The sequence below is a fragment of the Cyrtonyx montezumae genome, unplaced genomic scaffold (assembly GCF_038088225.1).
Source record: "Cyrtonyx montezumae isolate F1298 unplaced genomic scaffold, pur_monq_1.0 scaffold_3, whole genome shotgun sequence".
NCBI classification, from domain to species: Eukaryota; Metazoa; Chordata; class Aves; order Galliformes; family Odontophoridae; genus Cyrtonyx; species Cyrtonyx montezumae.
Window position 1 is genome coordinate 149,286,868 of NW_027072034.1, and position 20,921 is coordinate 149,307,788.

Sequence of the window (20,921 nt, forward strand, 5' to 3'; positions counted from 1 at the left end):
ACAAGAAAAGTAAGGCTTGCGTTTCTCTTCATAGAATCATAGGATGGTTTGGGTTGGACCTTTAAGATCATCTAGTTCCAGGCAGCGACACCTCCCACTAGATAAGGTTGCTCGAAGGCCCATTCAGCCTGGTCTTGAGTGCTTCCAAGGAGGGGGGGGTGCATTCACAACCTCACTGGGGAACCTGTTCCAGTGTCTCACCACCTTCACAGTAAAGAAATTGTTCCTAGTATCTAGTTTAAATCTGCCCTCTTACAGTTTAAAGCTATTTCCCCTCATCCTGTCACTTCCAGCCCTTATAACAAGTCCCTCCCTGGCTTTCCTGTACACCCCCTTCGGGTACTGGAAGGCTGTACTGCCTTTCCCTCGGTCCCTTCAGAGCCTTCTCTTTTCCAAGCTGATGAGCTCCAGCTCTCTCAGTCTGTTCTCATATGGGATGTGCTCCAGCCGTCTGAATCATCTTCATGGCCCTCTCCTCTCTAGCAGCTCAATGTCCTTCTCCTGCTGAGGGCCCTAGAACTGGACGCAGTACTCCAGGTGGGGTCTCACAGGAGCAGAGGCAGAATCACTTCCCTCCACATTCTGGTCACCCTTCTCTTGATACAACCCAGGATACAGTTGGCCTTCTGGGCTCCAAGAGCACACTGCCGGCTCATGTCGAGTCTTTCATCAACTGATGTCCCCAAATCTTTCTCCTCTGAGAGGATGGCTCTGAAGCCATTCTCCACCCAGTCTGTATCTGTGCTTTCCCCAATATCTTTAGACCTTCACCTCTGATTCTATGTGAGAATTCCGGTCAACCTCTACGATTCCTGAGCTTCCAGATAAGATGCATATAAATGTGTCTGAACTCCAGGTAGCCTTTGAGTCCATACTGCCACCGCACACAGTCTCTTTTGTATCACAGGTGCATACCTCTGCTCTCTACTTTCCATCACATTACATCCTTAAGGGAGGTATGGAAAGATTTTATTAGTACCAATTGCACTTCTCTGCACTCATTTCTCTGGGCTAGGTTCCTCAGAACCCCTCACCTCCTACCAGGTGAGGACTGCTCACAGGGGCGTGGCAGCGCACTTAACCCACGGCACGAAGAGTTCAGAGCAGCAGAGGAAAGAGCGAAGGCGATGCGTGGCTGCGGGGAGGGCACGTGCAGCCCTGTTCCAGCGCTCCGCGATTACGCGAGCACCAGTTTCCTTTAGTAAAGCTCGGTGGCCGTGCTCCCAGTTCCCGAGAGAACCGACTTTAAGAAACTTTTCTCTGCAGCACCAGCAAGTCAGAGCGCGCTCACGCTCCCACCCGCGGACTGTTTACAAACTACTCCCGCCGGACCCCGCCGCCATCTTGTTATCAGCGCCCACCGCGGCGGGGGGCGCTGTGGCATGGTGCGGGGCAGGGCGCTGTGGAGCGGCGGCGCGCTGCTCTGGGCGGTGCGCTGCGCGGGCGGGAAGCCGCCGCCGTTCAACGGCTCCTGCGGGAGCGTCGCGGAGCCGCCGCGGAGGGGGTGGAGCGGCACCATGGAGGAGGAGGAGGAGGAAGAGGACGGGACCGCTCAGGGGCAGCGGCCCGGGAGGTGAGCGGGCAGGGACCGAGCCGAGTCAGCGCTCCGGGAGCCGTGCGGAGGGAGCGGCTGCGCGTCCCGCCGACTCCGCAACCCGGCCGGGATCCGAGCGGCCGCAGCCGCGCACCTGCTGCAGCCCGGCAGTCCGGTACCGGGCGGGGAGGGAGTGAGAACGGGCGGCCGCTTCGGCCAAGTTGGGCGGGGGGGGAGAGGGTCCCCGGGCCGCAGCACTGTGGCTGGACGCGATCCCGGGCGCGCTGCGGTGTCTGCCGGCGCGAGGCTGCGGGCACTGCCGAGCAGGGTAACGTACAAGTAGTCCTGCTTCATCCCCGCCGCTCCCGTGGCCGTGCTCGGGTTTCCCGTGAGCGGACGGGAGGTAACGCCGCCGCATCGCTCGTGGAGCGCCGCGTTATGTAATCTCGCAGCGAGCGCTCCGTGGAACTGACGCTTCGGCGGATGCTCCCGTGGGAGACGCGGACGGGCGTGTGAGGCCGGAGCTCTTCGTGCCCGGTGCGATGCAGACGTCAGGTGTAGGATATTAGCGGAGTAATTTAACGTAATTAGCTCAGTCAAATAATCTCAGTGATCGGTAATTATCTCTAGTAAGGGTTTAGACAAAGTGTTCCTTGAATATCTTGGCTGCGTGCGGTTATGTTGGAGTTAAACTTCAGCTGAAGCGATTTTTCTAGCGATGATCGTGATTTATTTTCCATTCACCAAATAGCGAGTCTGAAGCAAGTTCTCAGCGTCTCTCTTAAAGCACTGTTTGCACCTAGGCGTTTCCTTTTTATTTTTCAAACAATACCAGATAACGCAACATCAGAAATGAAAGGTCGGAACAGGAAAATAAGCAGTTTCATCACTTTTCTCAGAAAAGGCTTGAAAATGCCCGTGCATTTTTCTTCGCTGTAGCTACTTTACCAGCTAAGGAGGTAGGAAGCCTGGTTAATTTTGTAGATACAAACCACGAGCAATAATAAGATGAAAACCATACTGCTTTGAGAATCGTTGCAGCAGTTGCTTGAGAAATGCCTGAGATGGTCTGAAAATGGAATCCCTGTCACATGAAGATCGTGGGCGGATTGGGAAGCCCACTCTGATGTACACGGTGTGGTGAAGAGGAAGTAAGGGCTGCAAGTGAAACTGCTTGGATACAAATAGCAGCAAATGGGGGTTTGTCTTGCCACAAATTGAAAGAGATCTCTGGCCTCTTTGGAAAGGAAGCATTCTGGTATTGTTGTTTTCTTCCCTTGTGTAGACTAAGTAGATTTGAGGAATTAGCTCAGCAGAAACCCACTGTTTCTGTAAGCACAAGATTGAAAGAGATCTGCTAATACTCAGTTCCGTTTTTTTTTTTTTTTTCTTCCTCTAAATGGAGAGCAGTTGTTTTGTCTGTGGTGAAGAAAATGCTAATGCTGTCAGATTAATTAGTGCCTTTATGGTATAACACGTGTTATGAAATTATTCTTTTCCTTTGGTCACATCTGTAAATCCATTCCTGATTTCAGTTTAATTTTTCAGTCGATTGCTGTATGTTTTTAGCTTGTAGTCAGGATCCTCATTCTAACATGCTCAGAGCACGACTGTGGTAAATCCCTTGGTTATCTAGCCTCTATGTGCAGCTAGAGGCTTGAATAAAAGTGGTTTTTCTGTATGGCAGATGCTGTAAATGGTTTGAATATTCTTAGAAAACCTTAGAGTTGAGTCATATTATTTGTTGTTTTCATGTAATATATTAGATTTTGGCAGCTATATAAAGGAGGTATAATTTGGATTTGGATAGCCTACGACAGCACCCAAACGGATAGCTCTTACAAAGCTGTTCAGCAGAGAGAACTGGATATTGCCAAGTGGTGCCAAGATATTGCCACTTGCTGCATTCCTCTGTTGTCCCCGCTGTGAGAAGTAAGGTTTAGTGTGGTACAGTGCAGTGAGAGGTCAGGTGGTGAGGAATAAGGCTGTGGATGTACACTGAGAGATTTTCCTTGGGTAAGATCTGTTAGTGCAGTTGATGCTGGTGGAACTATCTGTTGAGCAAGTTTTGTTGTAAGATGTCCGTTTTTCATTGCTTGTAGTGTTTGGAAATAATTTTAGTTGTTTACACAGAAGACTCCCATGTTGTGGGCTGCTTTTTGAGGGAAGTTTTCAGTGCACTTCAGCTATTTCTGCTGATGAAATTGTGGCAATAATGAGTTGCTTGTGAGCATCTATTTAGACGTGTTTAAATGAAGCACTTAGTCTTCTGCACCCTCCTACGTACTTAGAATGGTGCCCTGAAAATTACTAGATGCCTCACCTTTATGTTGGAAATATGCCTTGCCTCTTTTAGAAGGGGAAAACAAACAGCCTTAACGTGAACTCTTTTGTTGTTGACTGACAACTGAAGCACTTCTCGTTTCTTTGAGAATACTTGGGGAAGCTTTCACCTGTATATGTGGGGATAGAGAAAAAGGCTGTTTGTATGAAGGGGAAAAAGGTTTACGCATTGAGATGTTCCCAGTGTGCTTCCATATTTGTGTTCTTCTGTATGTAGTATTCTACTGCTTACCATTCAGAAGTTTTTCATTTGGGAAGGCTGATCACCTGTTAGCTTAACTCCTGTGAAGGGTAGTCTTTGAACAGCTGCATTCAAGGAAAACATTTTTTTTTCAGTGAAGAAAAACATTAATTTCCTTTCATTAAACGATGTGAAGATGTTTTATTTGGGTTTCAACATGTTTGAGGTCAGATGTTACGGTTTTGTAAAATCCATGTGGCTAAGGGGAATGAGTATGTATGTACACAGAAGGGGAGAGAGGATGTTGTTTGGATAAGCAGAAATTGAGCATGTGTTGAAATTCAAGTGTGAAAGTAGATTAGAAAAGAATTTAGGGAAATATTTTTATATTACGTAGAAATCACATTGGGTGCTGTGTGCTTAGACTTTGAACTGAAGAGAGAATTAAATGGACCAGCACTTAAATATGTATATAAACAAAAATGTGTGTCTGTTAACTTAGAAATAAAAACTTGCTTAATGCTTCGGCATTGCTGCGCTTCCTGGATAACTGAGGCACTGCAGGCTTTGAAGGATTATTTTCAGTGTGAGCCTAGAGAAAGTTTGCATAGCAGTTTATTCCTTTCCGTCATGGAGAGAGAAGCAAAAAAGAAAATTAAAAGACTTTGTAAATGAGGTGAAGGTAGTGACCTAGGAGCTGCTGACATAAAAATACCAACACTGAATAGAAATGAACTGCTTGAGGTCCTGCCTTGCCGTGTGGATCCTGTGGATGAAGGTGTTGGCAGGACTTCTGTGCACTTCTATGAAACAGTTCTTACCTTGCCTTTCTCTCTACCATAGTATGTTGAAATAGAGCCTTAGTCTCGTTAAGTGTGGTAGTGTGGTGTCACTTTGTTTTAGTCATATTTAATTGACATAGGATTTTAGGCACGGAGCCCTCTGCCCTTAGGACAGAGTACAAGCCTTTAAAACTTCATCATAGTTAAGAAAAGTCTGTGCTAACAGCATCGGCATCACATAATGGCTTAAAATACTCAATTGTGTTGTCTGTTAGTACATCTGAGTGGCTGAAATCTGTTTGTAAATGTTGAACTTTAAAGTTCGATCATTTCTTTTATCTGTGAGCTTCATGCTGGAGGGGTTTGTGTCTGTGATTAATTGTATTCACATCGAGAGACCAAGCTAATGAACTGCTTGAACTGAACAGCTCGTCTGCTCCAGTGGGCATTTATGCAGAGCTGATGCCAGAATGTAAAGCGGGGTCTGGATCCCGTGGCTGGATGGGTACCAGTGAAGGGTTTGCTCTTTTAGAAGAGCCTCGTTGGAATTCCTTGCAACTGTGAGGGGCTGTCCACGGAGACTGTCCTTGCTGTTGGAGTCCAAGGGTTATCTGTGCTCAGCTGTGTGCATGAGCTGTCTCCTGGTATTTTTCTGTTGACTTTAAAAATCGCCTGTGTCTTGAGTCACCACCCAGTGGTTGCCTTGCATACCATACTGCACCCATATTGCACGAACCTTGCTTCTGTGTGTGGTCAGCTGGAGGCCTGCATAGCAGTGCAGGCAAGAAAACTTGAATTACAGCTCCAGAGCATGTATCCCCCTGGAAGCAAAGGGATGGTCGCTGCGAGTTATCCCAGCTCCAGGAAGAGGCAGCTTCATGCAGTTTGTGCAAGTCCAGAGCTGATCACAGCACCAAGAAGTAGTTGGCTCCAGGTACTGCTGGTGGATCTGACTAACGCCTGTTTGCATTTGTATCTGAGGGTGCAGGAGGATGTGGCTGATAGCACCTGTAATCCCTGTGAATAACTTCCTGTTGGCTTGGCACCCTTCCCTGCCCAAGCTAGTTTGTTGGTATGAATGCTTGCGTGCTTACACAGCAATCTGAGTGGAAATAAGGGCTTCTGTAGGGGATGGGATGATAAGGAGTGACTGCTGCATCAGCTCCTTGGGGGGATTCACTATGTGGGCAGACACGTGGGTATTTTCTTTTGTTTGTTTGTATTTTTTTGCAGACTAGACAAGTACTGAGGGCAGAGGTAGCTTTGGCTGGTGGTGGTGGCTGCTGAAGTAATACAGCTGTTATAAGATGCTTCACACTTCCTTTATTTGTAGTTAAAATTTCTTAATCATTTGTGACTGAAAGTTTCATACTGTTGATCCTCAAATCCAGATTCATCCTAATTCTTAGAGATTTTTGTAGAGAGGGCTGTTTCTGCTTCTGTTGTGAACTCAGTTATTCATCTTCCTTTGATATCATGCACTTGTGATGGAGTCTGGATACTTGTAGGTGGTCTGTAAGAGTGAGGAAGGAGCAGCTTGCAGCTTATACCTGTGCATGCAAGAAGGAAAGAAGGCTGAAGTAGCGTGGGTTTGGGAGGGGATTGTGGATATATTGGAAATAACATGGGGAGCAGGATGCCCCACAGGATCTCTATCTGGTGCTTAAAGTTCATGTACTTTGAATTAAAACTTCTGCAGTACTTGTTCGTGCTTGCAGCTTTTTACTGGAAATCTCAAATAATAAAAGTATTCATAGATCAGCCAGTTGCAAGCTTGAGAGCTTCTTTGTGTGAAATCTTAAGGCCAAGAGCATCTGGAGTAACTGCTGCTGCAACTGGCCTGGACAGCCTGAAGTACTTAACAATAAAGGTTTAAAGGAATTCAGAATTTTCCAGTCTCAAACTGTTCATTAATTAATGCAGGCAATTTCAGACTTAAGTTCTGGCTGTGCTTTTATTTTTCCTTTAACTGGCAGTGACCTGATAGTATAGTGTGTAGAAGGCTTTTATTTTCCTTTTTACTGGTGTGTTGCCTAAAGTTTACAAATACCATACTTCTTAGCTGAAGTCCTTTCACTTTCAAGCCAAGAACATGCTTTTTGCAACTATAAAATATATGTCTACTGAAAAACGTTTTCTGAGCAATTCACAGCTTGCAGGAAGTTCTTACTTTTGTAGTAATGCAGTGGTATGATAACAGCACAAACCAACTCAGTTTGCTGAGTACCAAACACTATCCCTTTTAGGTAAGGCATAGTGCATCCCAGTTCTGGATGTGATCCATGCAGAGAGACAGCAGTTAGAAATGAACCAAGTTTGAGTCTTTAGAAACTGAGATTAATAGAGATATCTGAAAAGCTGTGTAACGTTTGCAAGGTAAGTTTGATGTTTTGTTGGGTTCCAGTAAACCATGCTTTCATTTTAATTTTCTTATACTTATGGCTTGTGAATTTTACTTGTGGGCTTATGAATTTGTTAAATTAGGAGCATGTTTCTGTGTAGAAAAGGATGCATTTGTTCCAGCAGCCTTCACAGTTAACATGTCAATGCACACATAGTAGGAAGAATTGTGTCCTTGTCAGGTATTGAGTAGTGACTTTTAGAGAAGGCTGGCTGGAAAAGGGTGAAGACTTGTGCACTAGCTTGTAAATTGATGCTTTTCTGCTAATCAAGTTAACTTGTGGCTCTTGAAACTCTACAGCGAGCACTTTAAAATAGGCTAAAATGACTGCTTCTTGTAACTTCGATGTATCCTGCTTTCAAACTTCTTTTGGAACAAATTTGAGGAAGTATTAGAATGTTTATATAAGCTGTTAATAGTTTTCCTAATTATAGAAAAGGTTTAAAGCCAAAATATTTCTATCAAAACTTTCAGTTACATAAGCAATGCTAAAATAAACAATTGACACCAAACCTACTGTCATAAAATCTTTATCTTTTTTCCAGCAGAAAGCCTGGTTACCAGAATGTTAAGGCCTGGATTTTTCCTTTCCACGTCCAGCCTGATCTACAACTTCCTTTGCTTTGTGGGTTCACAGGGGCCCCTTAGCATTTGCTGGTGGAAAACCAGTTGTATGAGCTTAGCGTTTTGATTCATGTTAGGTTTCATCCTATTCATCCAACAGGGTTGTTCCTCTCTGTCTAGGGTACCTTCTGGCACCGTGGGTTTGGCATGACTAATGGGCTCATGCATTAGTTTGTATGTGATGATGTGTTTCTTTTTCTGAGTGAAGCCGAAGCAGTGAAGCATCCCTGTGCGTGAGGGTCATAGAAGCACGCAGTCGTAGAATGGTTTGTGTTGGAAGGGACCTTAAATGCTATCTATTTCCAACCTCCTCTGTGGGCAGGGTTGCCACCCACGGGGTCAGGTAGTTGTGGGATGGTTGTGTTTCTTCCTGTCTGAAACCACTGTGCCAGTTCCTTTACCCTTTTTGTGTGGTAAGTCACCTCATCCTGAAGGACGATTTCCATGCTTGAAGAAATCAGGTCAGTGCTTCTAAGTAGCAGCTTTCCTCTTGGCTTAAAACTGTGGAAAATAAAGATTTCTCATAGAACCTTACATGAAAACTCACCAAGGGCACAACCCCTTCCTCCTGCTTCCTGCCCCCGCAGCTCCAGTCTAGTTTGATTTTATGGTACCTTTGTCCTCATAGTTTGGCCAGTGATGCAGTGCTTAAATGTATTTTTCTAATACTCTTTGAAGCTATTTGCCAAACTATTATTTTTCTTGGGGAGGAATTCATGAAAGCTGGTTGAAATATCAGCTCATTCCCGACTGCTTAGTTTTTAGTATTTAAAATACAACTGTGGAATCTCTTTGTCTTTAGAGGCTTTCTTTTGCAAATAGGAGAAAGATCCCCTTAGAGTAATAACTGGTGGAGTTTTATTTTAAGCTAATACTTGAAACGTACTGGCTTTCTAGAAACAAGTCAACGTTTTTATGGAGAAAAATCTGAGTTCTTCAACTGTATTCTTTAAATATTCTTGGAAGCATTTTACTGGTTCAAGTGAAACAGAAGTGATCTGGCAAGACTGAAACTTCAAAAGAATCTGGGGTTCATCAGGAATACTTTGTCAGTTAATAGTTTGTAAATTTGTCCTTATGCATCTAGTAGGGTTTGAAGTATTCTGTGAGCACTGATGTCTTTTCTCCCTTTGGTTGCCAGTGGAATACTAATGAAAGTAAATGTATGTGCATCATGTGGAAAATATCTTGGCAGACATATACCTGCAGTGCCTTAAATGCTTTGGCATTGTCTTTGTTTAATCAGCATAGTTGATCCCTGCTTCCCCTGAAGGCTTATTCTTTCAGAATAAGATCAAAGGTTTTTATAGAAATATAAGCAAAAACAGAATTCTCCTTTTTCTGAGATGAATGAATAGATAAACAGAAACTTAAAAATGGAACCTTAGGCACTTTGCTCTCTAGTGTAAAATGTCTTGTTGGAAATAATAATTACAGTAGTCATATATATTTAAAAATCAGACTCTGAGATGTTAACAGAAGAATTTCCTGGAATTATGTACCTGATGAAACTTTTGTGGGTTGTTTTCATGATGTGTTCTGGACATGTAGATGTCTTTTGCTGTGCTTGTGTGCTTTGCTAAATTAAGAAGTTGACTTGGAACTGGAAATGCTCATTGAGGAGTGGCACAAAAAGCCCTTCTAAGTTAGAGCAATAGTTAGTATATCCATTGCAGTTTTCTTGTATATTCCATTTACCATTTTGTGTTTCTTACCACTTAATGTTTGTTTAAAATGGCATAGGGCAAGTTGGGTGGCTGCTGGAACAAAGGCTGATTCCAGCAAATGTTTTATGGAGCAGAGAAGATAGCTTGGGAGTATCAGTGGTTCCAACTGATATCACAATGCAGATATGATATACTATTGCAAAATAGAAAACACATAATCAAGTGGTTTCAGTAAAACTACAGGGAAGCCAGAATAAGAAGCAGATTTGTTAAAATTAAGTTATCACTAAGAGTGTTACTTCTCAGAAATGTAATCAGGAGTGTTTTCTCAATGTTGATTGAACAATTGTTGTGGGTTCACAATTGACATCTCACCAGCTGTTATTTAGTTGATCCTTGCTTGATGTAGCAGGGAAGAGCTTTGTGTTTGAAGTTGGAGCATCACAAATAAATGCATTTGAGTTTAATTTGATGATGCTTTGCGAAAACCTAGCTGTCCACAGGACAGACTTCACAATTGCTAATTAAAACTTGAAAACTTCTGACGTGTAAGCAGCATGTTGTACTGTCTGTCCATTACTGGTCATGTTCTTGTTCTTAATGGATGGAATTTGTAAGTACTTGGAAGGTGAGAACTTTTTAAAAATAGAAATCTATTTTTTAAATAATGTCAGAATACTGAAATGTTGAAATAGAGACACAGAAGTATGAATTACTTTTAAAATAAAATCTGAGTATTATTTTTCTCCACATTGGACAAACTGGAGTCAGTGGGACTCTGTGCTCCTAAGCTTACCAGCAGTTTGGAATAAGAGCCACTGATTGCCAATTTGAGAGTGTTCTAAGAGATGCCCCACATGTATGGCTTCAGAGAAACAGTCTTTTCTCTGTTTTTTTTCTCTTTTTTTTTTCCTTTCCCATTCTACAGTGGAATTAAAAACAGACATTGCAGACATGGACTGCGATATTCCAAGCTTCCGTAGCCCTCCATATGTCAGTTTTATTTAACTTGCCCTTGAAACAGTTAATGTTGTTGTTACTCATCTAAAGTTTACCTTTGTTTCGGACAAGATAGGACCAAATAACTCTTCGTGTTTTTGCATGCGTGTGCGTGCATGTGTTGACGCATCTTGTACTCAGAAGCACTGTCAGTAGTGCTACGTGGCACTGCTGCTCTTACTACAGAACAGTCACTAGGTGGGCAAGTCCTTGGGTGCTCTGTAGTTCCAGTGTCACTTGGACACGTTTGAAGGATCATACTACATCAGGCACTGAATGTCATAAGTGAGGGACTTAACTATTCTTCCCAAATGTAAATTAAGGACCCCCTCCCCCTAGCTCTTGCAGTTAGTAGATAATAGCGCTAGTATCCCAACCAGTGCATACCAGGGAGTAAAATTCTGCCTGAACTACAAAGAGATCTGATGTCTGCTTGCCACGGCATGTTTTTGATGTCTTTTGTGTAATAACAACTGTTTTAAAAGTTTTTGTTCTTTTTTTTTTTGAGAAAAATACAGTAGATCATAAAACAAGTAGGCTTGTTTCTAGTGTATTCAGTCTTATAAATGTTGATGTTACTCCAGAAAAATATTGATTAATTTAAAATGTATTTTAGTTCTCAAAAAAAAATGGATAAGAAAACAGAAGAGCCTGCTCTGTCTGCATCCAGCCAGTACCCTAAGGAGGCAGTGAGGAAACATCACAACTCAGATCGAGGATCCAGGGGCAGTGACTCTTCCAGGGCCTCCAGGAAAAGCTTCAGGCTGGACTACAGGCTAGAAGAAGATGTAACTAAATCAAAGAGAGGCAAAGATGGCAGATTTGTCAACCCGTGGCCAACGTGGAAGTCACCGACATTGCCAAATGTTTTGAAATGGTGCTTCATGGAAAAAGATAACAGCAATGTGCCATCTTCTAAACAGGTAAGCATTTACATTTTCTGTTTCTCGTTTAGATTGCATTTACCTCTACTGCAACATCTAAAGCAGGACAATTCTAACCAACCCGCTGGACAACTTCAGAATATCCCTTGTTGGTGCTGTTTTTCTGATTTTGAAATTGCTTTGTTTATTCGTTTTAATAGGAAGGATGATCCTTTTTTCCTCTTCAAGTTTTTTCCTTTCAGTTAGATTCTCTATCTTTGATTTAGCTAGTTCAGTCTATATTTATGAAAGCAATGAAAATAACCTAATAATCATAAGCTACATAAACAAGTATCCTGTTTCCATTTTAGTGGGTGTTGCATTATGAGTCATACGGTAAAGCATCATTCATATTGGACGAAGTAGCCATGGCATATATTATTACAGTTCTTTTTTCGGACTACCATTAAATGTTTTTTTTTTTTTTTAAATATGCTTAATAATTCCTTTCTTTTACTTAAGGAAGTGTTTGCAAATCTGTGTTTCTGTTTCAGTAAACCAAGAGAAAAAAATGCAAATATTAAAGCTAACCAGAGCAAGTATTTATACTGAAATATTAAAAGTACGTTGCCAGTTTACTGGGAAACATCATTATTTGCTCTTTGTGTGTTCCTTCTGTCAGATGTGGTATATAAGGAAGGCCTTAAAAAGCAGAGGTTGGAAAAACAACTTCTGAGAGATGCTTCATTTCCATGAAGGGTACTGAATGCTGGAAAACCATTGGTTATCTTTGTGGCTACAACAGTGTTATGTTGATGGCTCACTGTGTTATACTAAGATTTTGACAAAATTACTTCTTAGTGTATTTTCTAATGGGTTTTCTTGACCTGCAGAAAAGCTGTGCAAAGGGGTATGCAACTAGGGAAAATATTTTTGAACCAACAGGAGTTAGTAATGCTGTCAAGCATCTGAGAAAGCAGACATAAGCTATAAATCTCACAGGCATTGTTTAGCAGATAGCTTACAGTTTTCATTTGTTATCTGACGGGAATTACCTGTGAAGGAAGTTATCTGATCAGGTATCTGAACAGAAATTTGTGTTACTTATTAACACGACTGTGAGAAAATTTGAGATTTCTTTAAGGATGTGGCACAGAGCATATTTAAGGGAGAATTGATCTTGGCTGTAATTGTTCTACAGTAATAATAATTAAATTTCAGAATAAAGCACTGTAAACCTATTTTAGTCTTGGGGTCCCTTCCAGTGATTTACTGCTTTAAAAATAGTGTCCTGCTTCTACACGTTATCTGTACTTTATATTAACAGCATCTTTCTTAGAGTGTTGAGCTTCAGCCATGTTTATGTACAGTTTGCAACTTGGCTGTTTTAATTGCCTTTGACTGCTGCCCTGTGCTATATGTGTGCATTAGCTCTAGTCTTTGCTTCAGCTTTTGTCAGCACAAGTGAGAAATCTCATCAGTGTCTGAGCTGCCTAGAAGGCCGTGCTCAGGTGTACTACTGAGTGCAGAATGTACAGCTTTGATGGCAGTGGAGACCTGGAGTGCTTCTCTTTAATTTACTGGTTATCCCTGCAATAAAGGATGATTACAAAGAAATCTGCACTGTCCCAGTTGTAAAGCTCACTTGTTCTCTATGACCCAGCTGGGATTAATTTTGGACTAATTCAATTGCTTTGCATCTGAAATTGTTGGATTAAGTACATGTAATTATTCAGTAGCTCAGTGAAATACATCAGAAACAGAAAAACCCAGATAGGGATCAATGAAATGCACTCGAGTCCTCAGCCATTTTGATGCTTGTTCCAGCTATGTTTGTTCCACGCCTAAATCAAGCTGTAAATAACTTGTTTAAATTTCAAACCAGGTTCTCCGTACTTTATTTAACACTACTAGATAACATAGCCTTAGAAGAGATTCCTGCTCCTGTTTCCAGCTTTAAGCATGTTCAGTGCCTGCTGTACTGAGCAGGTTCAGTTTATCTATAGCAAATGCTTTGCATATGTTTTAAAAAAGTAATAATTAGGTACTTTACTGTTGAAAACATATGTACTGTAATCATGCTTTCTCAGCGTTCACAAGCCTCTAGCATTATCCAGAACGAATATACTTTTTGTGCATTTTTTACAGGCTTTATTAAAAGTTGTTTGTTTCTTTTTCTCCAATGCCATGAAATGTCTTTTTAAGTATTAGGTTTTGAATCAACAATATAAATTGTTCTTATTTCTGTAAAATCCAGTGGTATTCCAGTGTGCACTAAGCACCAAAAGTCCTAAGCTAATTAGCTGGTCTTACTGAGGCCAGTCATGTGTTTCTTCTTGCTTTGCATTAGGAAGGAAGGAGGAACTTGGGCTGGGGAGTATAACACAACATAGCTGGAAAAATTTTCTTATACCATCCTGTCTTTATTGCTAGAGTTAGGCACATCTGTCTCTGTTGGTAGCTGACTGGAAGTTGATGTTATGTTTCAAAGTTCTGTTATTCTTGTGATGTTACTGACAGAGGACAAAGGTTCTGTGAGATTGTGTTTTGTTCATTACCCCATTGCACAAGTTTTAAGAATTTTGTATGAAGTGTACTGCTAATGGAACTTGTAGTTTAGTTTGAGCACTCACTGCTCAAATCGTAAGAACACTGCTCTCATAATTGACTTTCATCCAAGTTTTGAACCAAGAAAATACTCAGTTTTCAACAAACCGTGGTTTTTATTGTTTTTTATTCTTAGGGAGAAAGCCATAAAATGCTCTTCTTTTCTTGTGATGAGTCTTATGGATCTGGTCCATGTAATTCAGTATTTCTCAGAAATACTAAATATGTAGTTTCATTGATAGACCTGTCATGTGGAAGTTCATTTACTGCTTGTCTCCTTCCCTATCAGTTGAAGCTGGCCCTGGGAGGAGGAATTGGGTCTTGTAACTGAGTCTCATCTTGGTTTGCTCAGAACAAAAGGGGAAAGACTTTATATGCAAGTAGGCATTACTACCACTGGCCAGAAAATTGGTATAAATACTGTAGCCAATTAGTAGAATGACTTCACTTTTACTCACCTGGTGGGAAAGCCAAGTGCTGAAAGTATTCTCACCTCCAGTGCAAAGTAATTTGTTGTCCAACTTTATAAACAAGTACCTAAAAATGCATTGTTATGGAAAACATTCTTACTGACGTAAGTTGTGTTACAATAACTATTACATTTCATACCTGGCTTTAATTTCCTTTACATAAAGTGATGTATTGACTTAACCACATTTAATTTCGTGAGTTGACCTAATTTCCATTCTTGAGATATATTCTGCTTCTGTGTACTTAAAAGAAAACATTTCTGTTTCCTTCCTAGGAAATAGCAACAGCTTTTCTCAGCCTAATAATCATACGTTGTTCATTCTTGTCTGAGTTAAGGGATTGTACTGCACCAACCATTCAGCTTTGGAGAAGGTTATCTATACAGTAACTTAGTGTATGTCTCTTTCCTGAAGGCAGTAATGAAACTTCAGTAGATGCGTCTTGTCCATTAGCTCTCTGAAAAGCAATTTCATGCATATTTAATTACTTACTGTAAGATTTCAGTATCTCCATCCCAATGTACACCCTCCAAATCAATAAAATATTGCAGGGAAAGTAACTTCTCTGAAGCTTCAGGACTGTTTTAGCAAAGGAAACCTTACACTCCTGAACTGTTACAGCATCAGCTTGGCTTTTATGGGAGCAAGGGCTTAGCTCTGTGTTAGCTATCTGATAGTGTTAATCTAATGCTAGAGACCATGATAGAGAGAATTGAACTAGGAACCAGAAGTGCTGGGATGTCACTAATTAGCAGGGAGAGGAGAGCTGTCAGAAGTCTGTTGATAGCACCTAACAAAGGAATATTCTTCTCCAGTAACATGGGGAGTTGAAACTAGTGCTGTCTGGGAGTAGAGCTGTACTTACCAAATGACAGAGATGGAGAAGGTCAGGAACTCTGAGGACTTCTTTTTTAATAGAAATACCCCCTTTTACAAATAAGCTTTTGCATGAGCATCTCAACCAAACTGCAGTGAAGAACATACTTGTTCAAAATGAGAGAATGGAGTGCTGGTTTGATCAGTTTCAGTAAATAGTGGACAGCCACGGCCTCCCTTGTGCCAACTACAGCACTCCTGAGCCTGTGCACAGGTAAGCGAGCTGAATGCATCTTTTTGCCTACTCTGGAATAATGTTCAGCTGGATCAATTCTCTTTAATTACTTAGAAGGTTTTGATAAAACATCTTAAGAAGCATTGTGAAGTGCCTAAAAGACCATCTTAAAAGTTAGATCTGAGTTTCTGTGTTGTGCTAATGTGCGTTGAAGTATTGACAGATATGAAGAGAGAACTGTAAAAGCTAATGTAGCCGGGTGAGGCTAACCTCCATGGGGATGCTTCTGCACATAATGGAGAGAGGGGATCTGCTGGAGGCTAGTAGAATGGAGCTTTTGTGGAATATTATTGGGAATATTGTATTCCGTTCTGTCTGTGTGTTTGTGATCTTTAGGAATGTGGGCCTGGCAAAGAGTGGAGTCAGAACCCTAAACTTTAAGAGAGCGAACTTCGGGTTGTTTAAAGGGTTGTTGGGCAAGACCTTCTGGGAAGAAGTTCTTAGAGACAAAGGAGTGGAACAAAGCTGGCTACATTTAAAAGATGCCTTTCTGAGAGCGCGAGAGCTTTCCATCCCTCAGAATCAGAAAGCTGGCAGGGGAGGTAGGAAACCAATGTGGCTTGGCAAGGACCTGCTGGTCAAACTGAGGGAAAAGAAAGGCAAATACAGGCAGTAGAAGCAAGGGTGTGTCAGCTGGGAAGAATACAGGGATGCTGTCTAGACTTGCAGAGGTGGGGTTAAGAGAGCATGGATAGAACTGCACTTGGTGAGGGATGCTGAAAACAACAGGAAGGGATTCTATAGGTATGTAGGTCAGAGGGGACAAGCTGAAGAGAGTGTACCTTCTCTGCTAAATAAGGAAGGAGAACTGGCTACAGCAGGTATGGAAAAGACAGTTCTTCGCCTCAGTCTTTGCTGGCAGCCAGGATTCTCGCATCCCCAAACCTGAACCTCTAGATGGGAACTGGGAAAACAAAGTCCTGGAACAGCCCTGCTGAGAAGGACTAGGTGTCCTTGGTTGATGAGCAGCTTAGCATAAACCAGCAGAGTGCACTTGCAGCCCAGAAAGCCAAGGGTATCCTGGGTTCCATCAGAAGAGGAATGGCCAGCAGGGCAAGGGAGGTGATTGTCCCCATCTCTTTTGCCCTCGTGAGACCCCAGCTGGAATACTGAGCCCAAGTCTGGGGCAGCCAACACAGGAAAGATGTGGAGCTTTTGGAGAGGGTCCAGAAGAGGTCCACAAAGATGTTCCAAGAGCTGGAACACCTCTCTATGAAGATAGGCTGAAGGAACTGGAGTTGTTCAGCCTGGAAAAGAGAAGGCTGTGGGGAGACCTCATTGGGGTCTTCCAGTGTTTATAGGAAGTTTATAAACGTTAGAGAAATCAACTTTTTACGAGTAGGTTGTGATAGGGCAAAGTGGAATGTTTTTAAACTAAAGGAAGGGATATGTAGGTATAGATTTTGCACTTGCAAGACCTCTCTCTGAAGACCGTTAGTGCTTTGCAGTGTTTCCACTGTAATGCTTTCAAACTTGCTTTCTCTCTTAGCTCTCTTGGACTCTCTTGAACTCTCCTCTCTTGAGAGTGAGAAGTGAAAATGTGACCAAATAAAAGATTAATTTAGAAGGAAGTTGCTGGGAAAAGGGCCATTAAAAAGTCATCTGTGTTGCAGTTCTTAAGTTGCCTAAAAATGTAAACAAATCACAAGTCTTGACTGTAATGATTTGTGCCTTGTATAAAGTTTTTGTTTCGTAGCCAAGTACATTCTGGTATGTCTCATGCATATTTTGTTCTTTTTTTTTTTTCTTTTCTGATAGGAACTTGACAAAGAGCTTCCAGTGTTAAAACCATACTTTGTTCAAAACCCGGAACTTGCTGGAAAAACAGGAACTGGTATGCGAGTCACGTGGTTGGGACATGCCTCAGTTATGGTGGAAATGGATGAACTTGTATTTCTTACTGACCCCATCTTCAGCCAGCGGGCTTCTCCTGTACAGCTCATGGGCCCCAAACGCTTCCGACCGCCCCCGTGCACGGTTGACCAGCTCCCCAAAATAGATGCTGTTGTCATCAGCCACACCCACTATGACCATTTGGACTACAACACTGTAAAAAGTCTGAATGAACGCTTTGGCAGTGAGCTGCGCTGGTTTGTGCCCCTAGGGCTCTTAGACTGGATGCAGAGATGTGGCTGTGAGAATGTCATTGAACTGGATTGGTGGGAAGAGAACTGTGTCCCTGGTCATGATGCAGTGACTTTTGTCTTTACCCCTTCTCAGCACTGGTGCAAAAGGACTGTGACAGATGACAACAGGGTTCTGTGGGGCAGCTGGTCTGTCTTGGGACCTTGGAATAGGTTTTTCTTTGCAGGAGACACCGGATACTGTGTTGCTTTTGAACAGATAGGTAAAAGATTTGGACCTTTTGACCTTGCAGCCATCCCCATTGGAGCTTATGAGCCAAGGTATGAAAATACTATGTTTTGAGCAAAATAGGCAAAAGAGACAAATTGCCCATATTTGTCTTAGTTTTTGTCATTCAGCAACCAGAAGATGGAATTGAGATGTCTAGTTCACTTGCCTTTGTATTTGCATTTCTTAAAGGATCTCAGAGGTTTTATTCTTCAGTCTTAAATATAGCAAGGATGAGTCGTCTGACTTCCATAAAAAATATTCAGTCAAAATCTGGAATAACTTGCAGCTTTTCCTCTTTAGCAGCATTGCTCAATCTACCTCATTTAACTGCATACAGATTGCTGCATTTTTCCCCTGCTGATGTCCTTACGCTGCTTTTGCAGCTTATCTGGAAACAAAGATGAATCCTTCCTATTTGTTCAGGAATCTGTATCCTACTTATCATGGGGTATCTGAAGTTTTAGATGTTAACATTTATATAATGCTGGAAGCAGAGCATGTATAGTCTGGGAAAAGAGCATAGGAATCAGGACATGGTCAAAATAGTATTTTTCAGGTATGTCTAGGTCCCTTCCTCTGCTCTCCCACGATTCCTCTTGCCTGTCGGCTGAAGCACGTACTTGTTTGGTATGTGCTACTAGCATGAAATTAAGTAGAATTTAAATCTGTGGTCTTAATGCCCCCAGATGTCAATAATATGTCCTTTATGGTATTGAAATTACAGGTAAGAAAGTAACTTTTCAGAAAGGAGCAAAAATATAAGCTGCTGTTTGTATTTTCCAGCTTATTGATTTTAAGTGTTCTGTGTGTTTTTCAGGCATATATACTCTAACTTTCTGATTATGCAAATGTATATTTTTAGATTCCTGGCAACTTAACTCCATGAAGGTAAAGAGGAAATCTGGTGACACAAAAAATTTACTTTGTGTTTTGGTAGGTGGTTTATGAAACATCAACATGTGGATCCTGAAGAAGCAGTGAGAATCCATATTGATGTTCAAGCAAAGAAGTCTGTAGCAATTCATTGGGGCACCTTTGCTTTAGCAAATGAGGTAAATTTAAGCACTATATACGAGCTCAGATTTTCTGACTACACAGTTGTTAATGAAACTTCCTTCAGGCAGTTTAACCCATGTGTCTATAAATGTATACTTAAAATGTAAAGTGGGTGAGAAATTGTTACTATAGATACTGTGCATCAAAATGATATGTAGTTTTTCATAAGTAACATAAAATTAATCTTATCTACACTTTATAAAATAGTTATTAAAACACCTGGAAGTCTATTAGCATTTTATAGTCCTTCAGCAAAATTGTGTTTTTAAGGTTGAATTTCTTGCTGATGAAAAAGCCTGTGAGAAGGAGGAACATGTGCTGCTTAATGTAAGGTTCCCAATATTTAAAGTCCCTTCTTCGTTGCTGAAGGAGTTAGATACACAGAAATAGTTAAAACTATATTCCTTTGATTGAGAGAGAGTAAATATTATGGGTATTAGATTTTTGCAGTTGAACACCCTTATTAATTAATTTGCCTACCTTCATGTCATATATTTAGCATAAAGTTAAAGAAAATAACACTAAAATGCAAAACATGGGGCTTCTCTGTATCGCTCTTTCTAGTAATTAGGGACCTGAATTCTATAACACTGACTAAAAGTGAATTGAAAGGCAAGAAATCTGTGTATACTTGCAGGCACTGTTGTTTGGTGGCTGTTCTTCAGCTTTCTTTGCAACAGTTGCACAACTCATCTTGTAACTTTCTGATTCTGTTGACTATGTTTAAGTGACTCATAACAGTTTCTATCCGTGATACTTTTAATATGCTGCCTCCAGCACTTAAAAGACAAATTAGTTACTTCGAAATACAAAAAACCCCAGAACGTAATATTTACTATATTGAATTGGCACTACTTTTTAAACATTAAAACTGACAGCTTTTTTTTTTACTAACGTGAGAAGGCGCCATCTACTGCCTGCTAGCATTTCCTTCTCTGCTAGGAATGTTAATGACTGTTTCTGCTTCTAAGAGATCTGTTTACATTGAAGAAGACTGAGTGTTGGATGGTAAGTTGTGCTCTACTAGATACTGGATGAGTGTAAATCAGCATTCTTGTTCTTTAAAAACTAAAAATGAAACAAAACATTTAGGTTCAATTCGACAAATATATTCCCTTTCCTTTAAATATTAGGTAATATTTAAAATGTAAACCAGTTTTAGAGTGATTATACTCCTTGCTTGCCAAATGTGGCAGTGATGTTTTTTTCCTTGTATTGTTGTTATTTTTCCAGTATTACTTGGATCCTCCAGTTAAACTGAACGAAGCTCTCGAAAGATACGGCTTGAAAAAAGAAGACTTCTTTGTTTTAAACCATGGAGAGTCACAGGACTTGAGTACGAATGATGGGTCTGAATAATAAACCAGCAGCAATTCCTTGTAAGCCTTGTTTGATTTGAACTACTATTAAGTACTGCAAATGTTTATTTGATGTATTAAAGTAGATTGAGTTGATTGGTTTTTTAGGTTCCAGGTTTGTCAGTTTCATAACTGAAGCTTTCATACCAATTTCATTTTACTGTTGTTTTTGTTTTTTTCTCATTTATCTGTTTTATTAATTTTATTAGTTCTCTTACAAACCTGGGGAGATGATCCAAACACTGGTTAACATATGCACTATTGTTTGGATATAACTTGCAGTTTCAACTCTTACCTACACCAGTGATATACATTTTTTTTTTGTTGTTTTTTAAAACTCTTCATCTTGCCTATAACAGCAATAATAACCTTCAGAACAGGACACAGTCTCATCATTAATGGCTGACATTCATTATTCATTGTTGTGTCTCACTTGTTAGTCACTGATTTTCAAATGATCCCCTGTATATATTCCTTGATAGCTTCACTCCGTGTTGTCTGGGGCAGCTCCCAGTCCCCTTGTGTTGTTAAAGCACAAGCACAGGCAAATCATTGTTTTACTCTGTGCTT

The 20,921-nt window shown here is 41.1% G+C and overlaps 1 protein-coding gene across 1 annotated transcript; it reads left to right on the forward strand.

Annotated features, from left to right (window-relative positions):
* The first annotated feature begins 1,367 nt into the window (after nt 1–1,367).
* NAPEPLD (N-acyl phosphatidylethanolamine phospholipase D) lies at nt 1,368–20,571 on the forward strand. Its single transcript, XM_065743649.1, has 5 exons — nt 1,368–1,573; nt 11,148–11,454; nt 17,341–17,987; nt 18,875–18,989; nt 20,227–20,571. Exons 1-5 carry the CDS (start codon nt 1,383–1,385, stop codon nt 20,350–20,352), a joined length of 1,386 nt encoding a protein of 461 aa, XP_065599721.1. The 5' UTR covers nt 1,368–1,382; the 3' UTR covers nt 20,353–20,571.
* Nucleotides 20,572–20,921: the final 350 nt, after the last annotated feature.

Bases quoted from the DNA above. Each gene is read 5' to 3' on its own strand.
- NAPEPLD (XM_065743649.1), top strand. From the start codon at position 1,383: ATGGTGCGGGGCAGGGCGCTGTGGAGCGGCGGCGCGCTGCTCTGGGCG. The intron at 1,574-11,147 runs GTGAGCGGGCAG...AATGTATTTTAG, and splicing joins CAGGGGCAGCGGCCCGGGAG to TTCTCAAAAAAAAATGGATA. The intron at 18,990-20,226 runs GTAAATTTAAGC...TTATTTTTCCAG, and splicing joins CCTTTGCTTTAGCAAATGAG to TATTACTTGGATCCTCCAGT.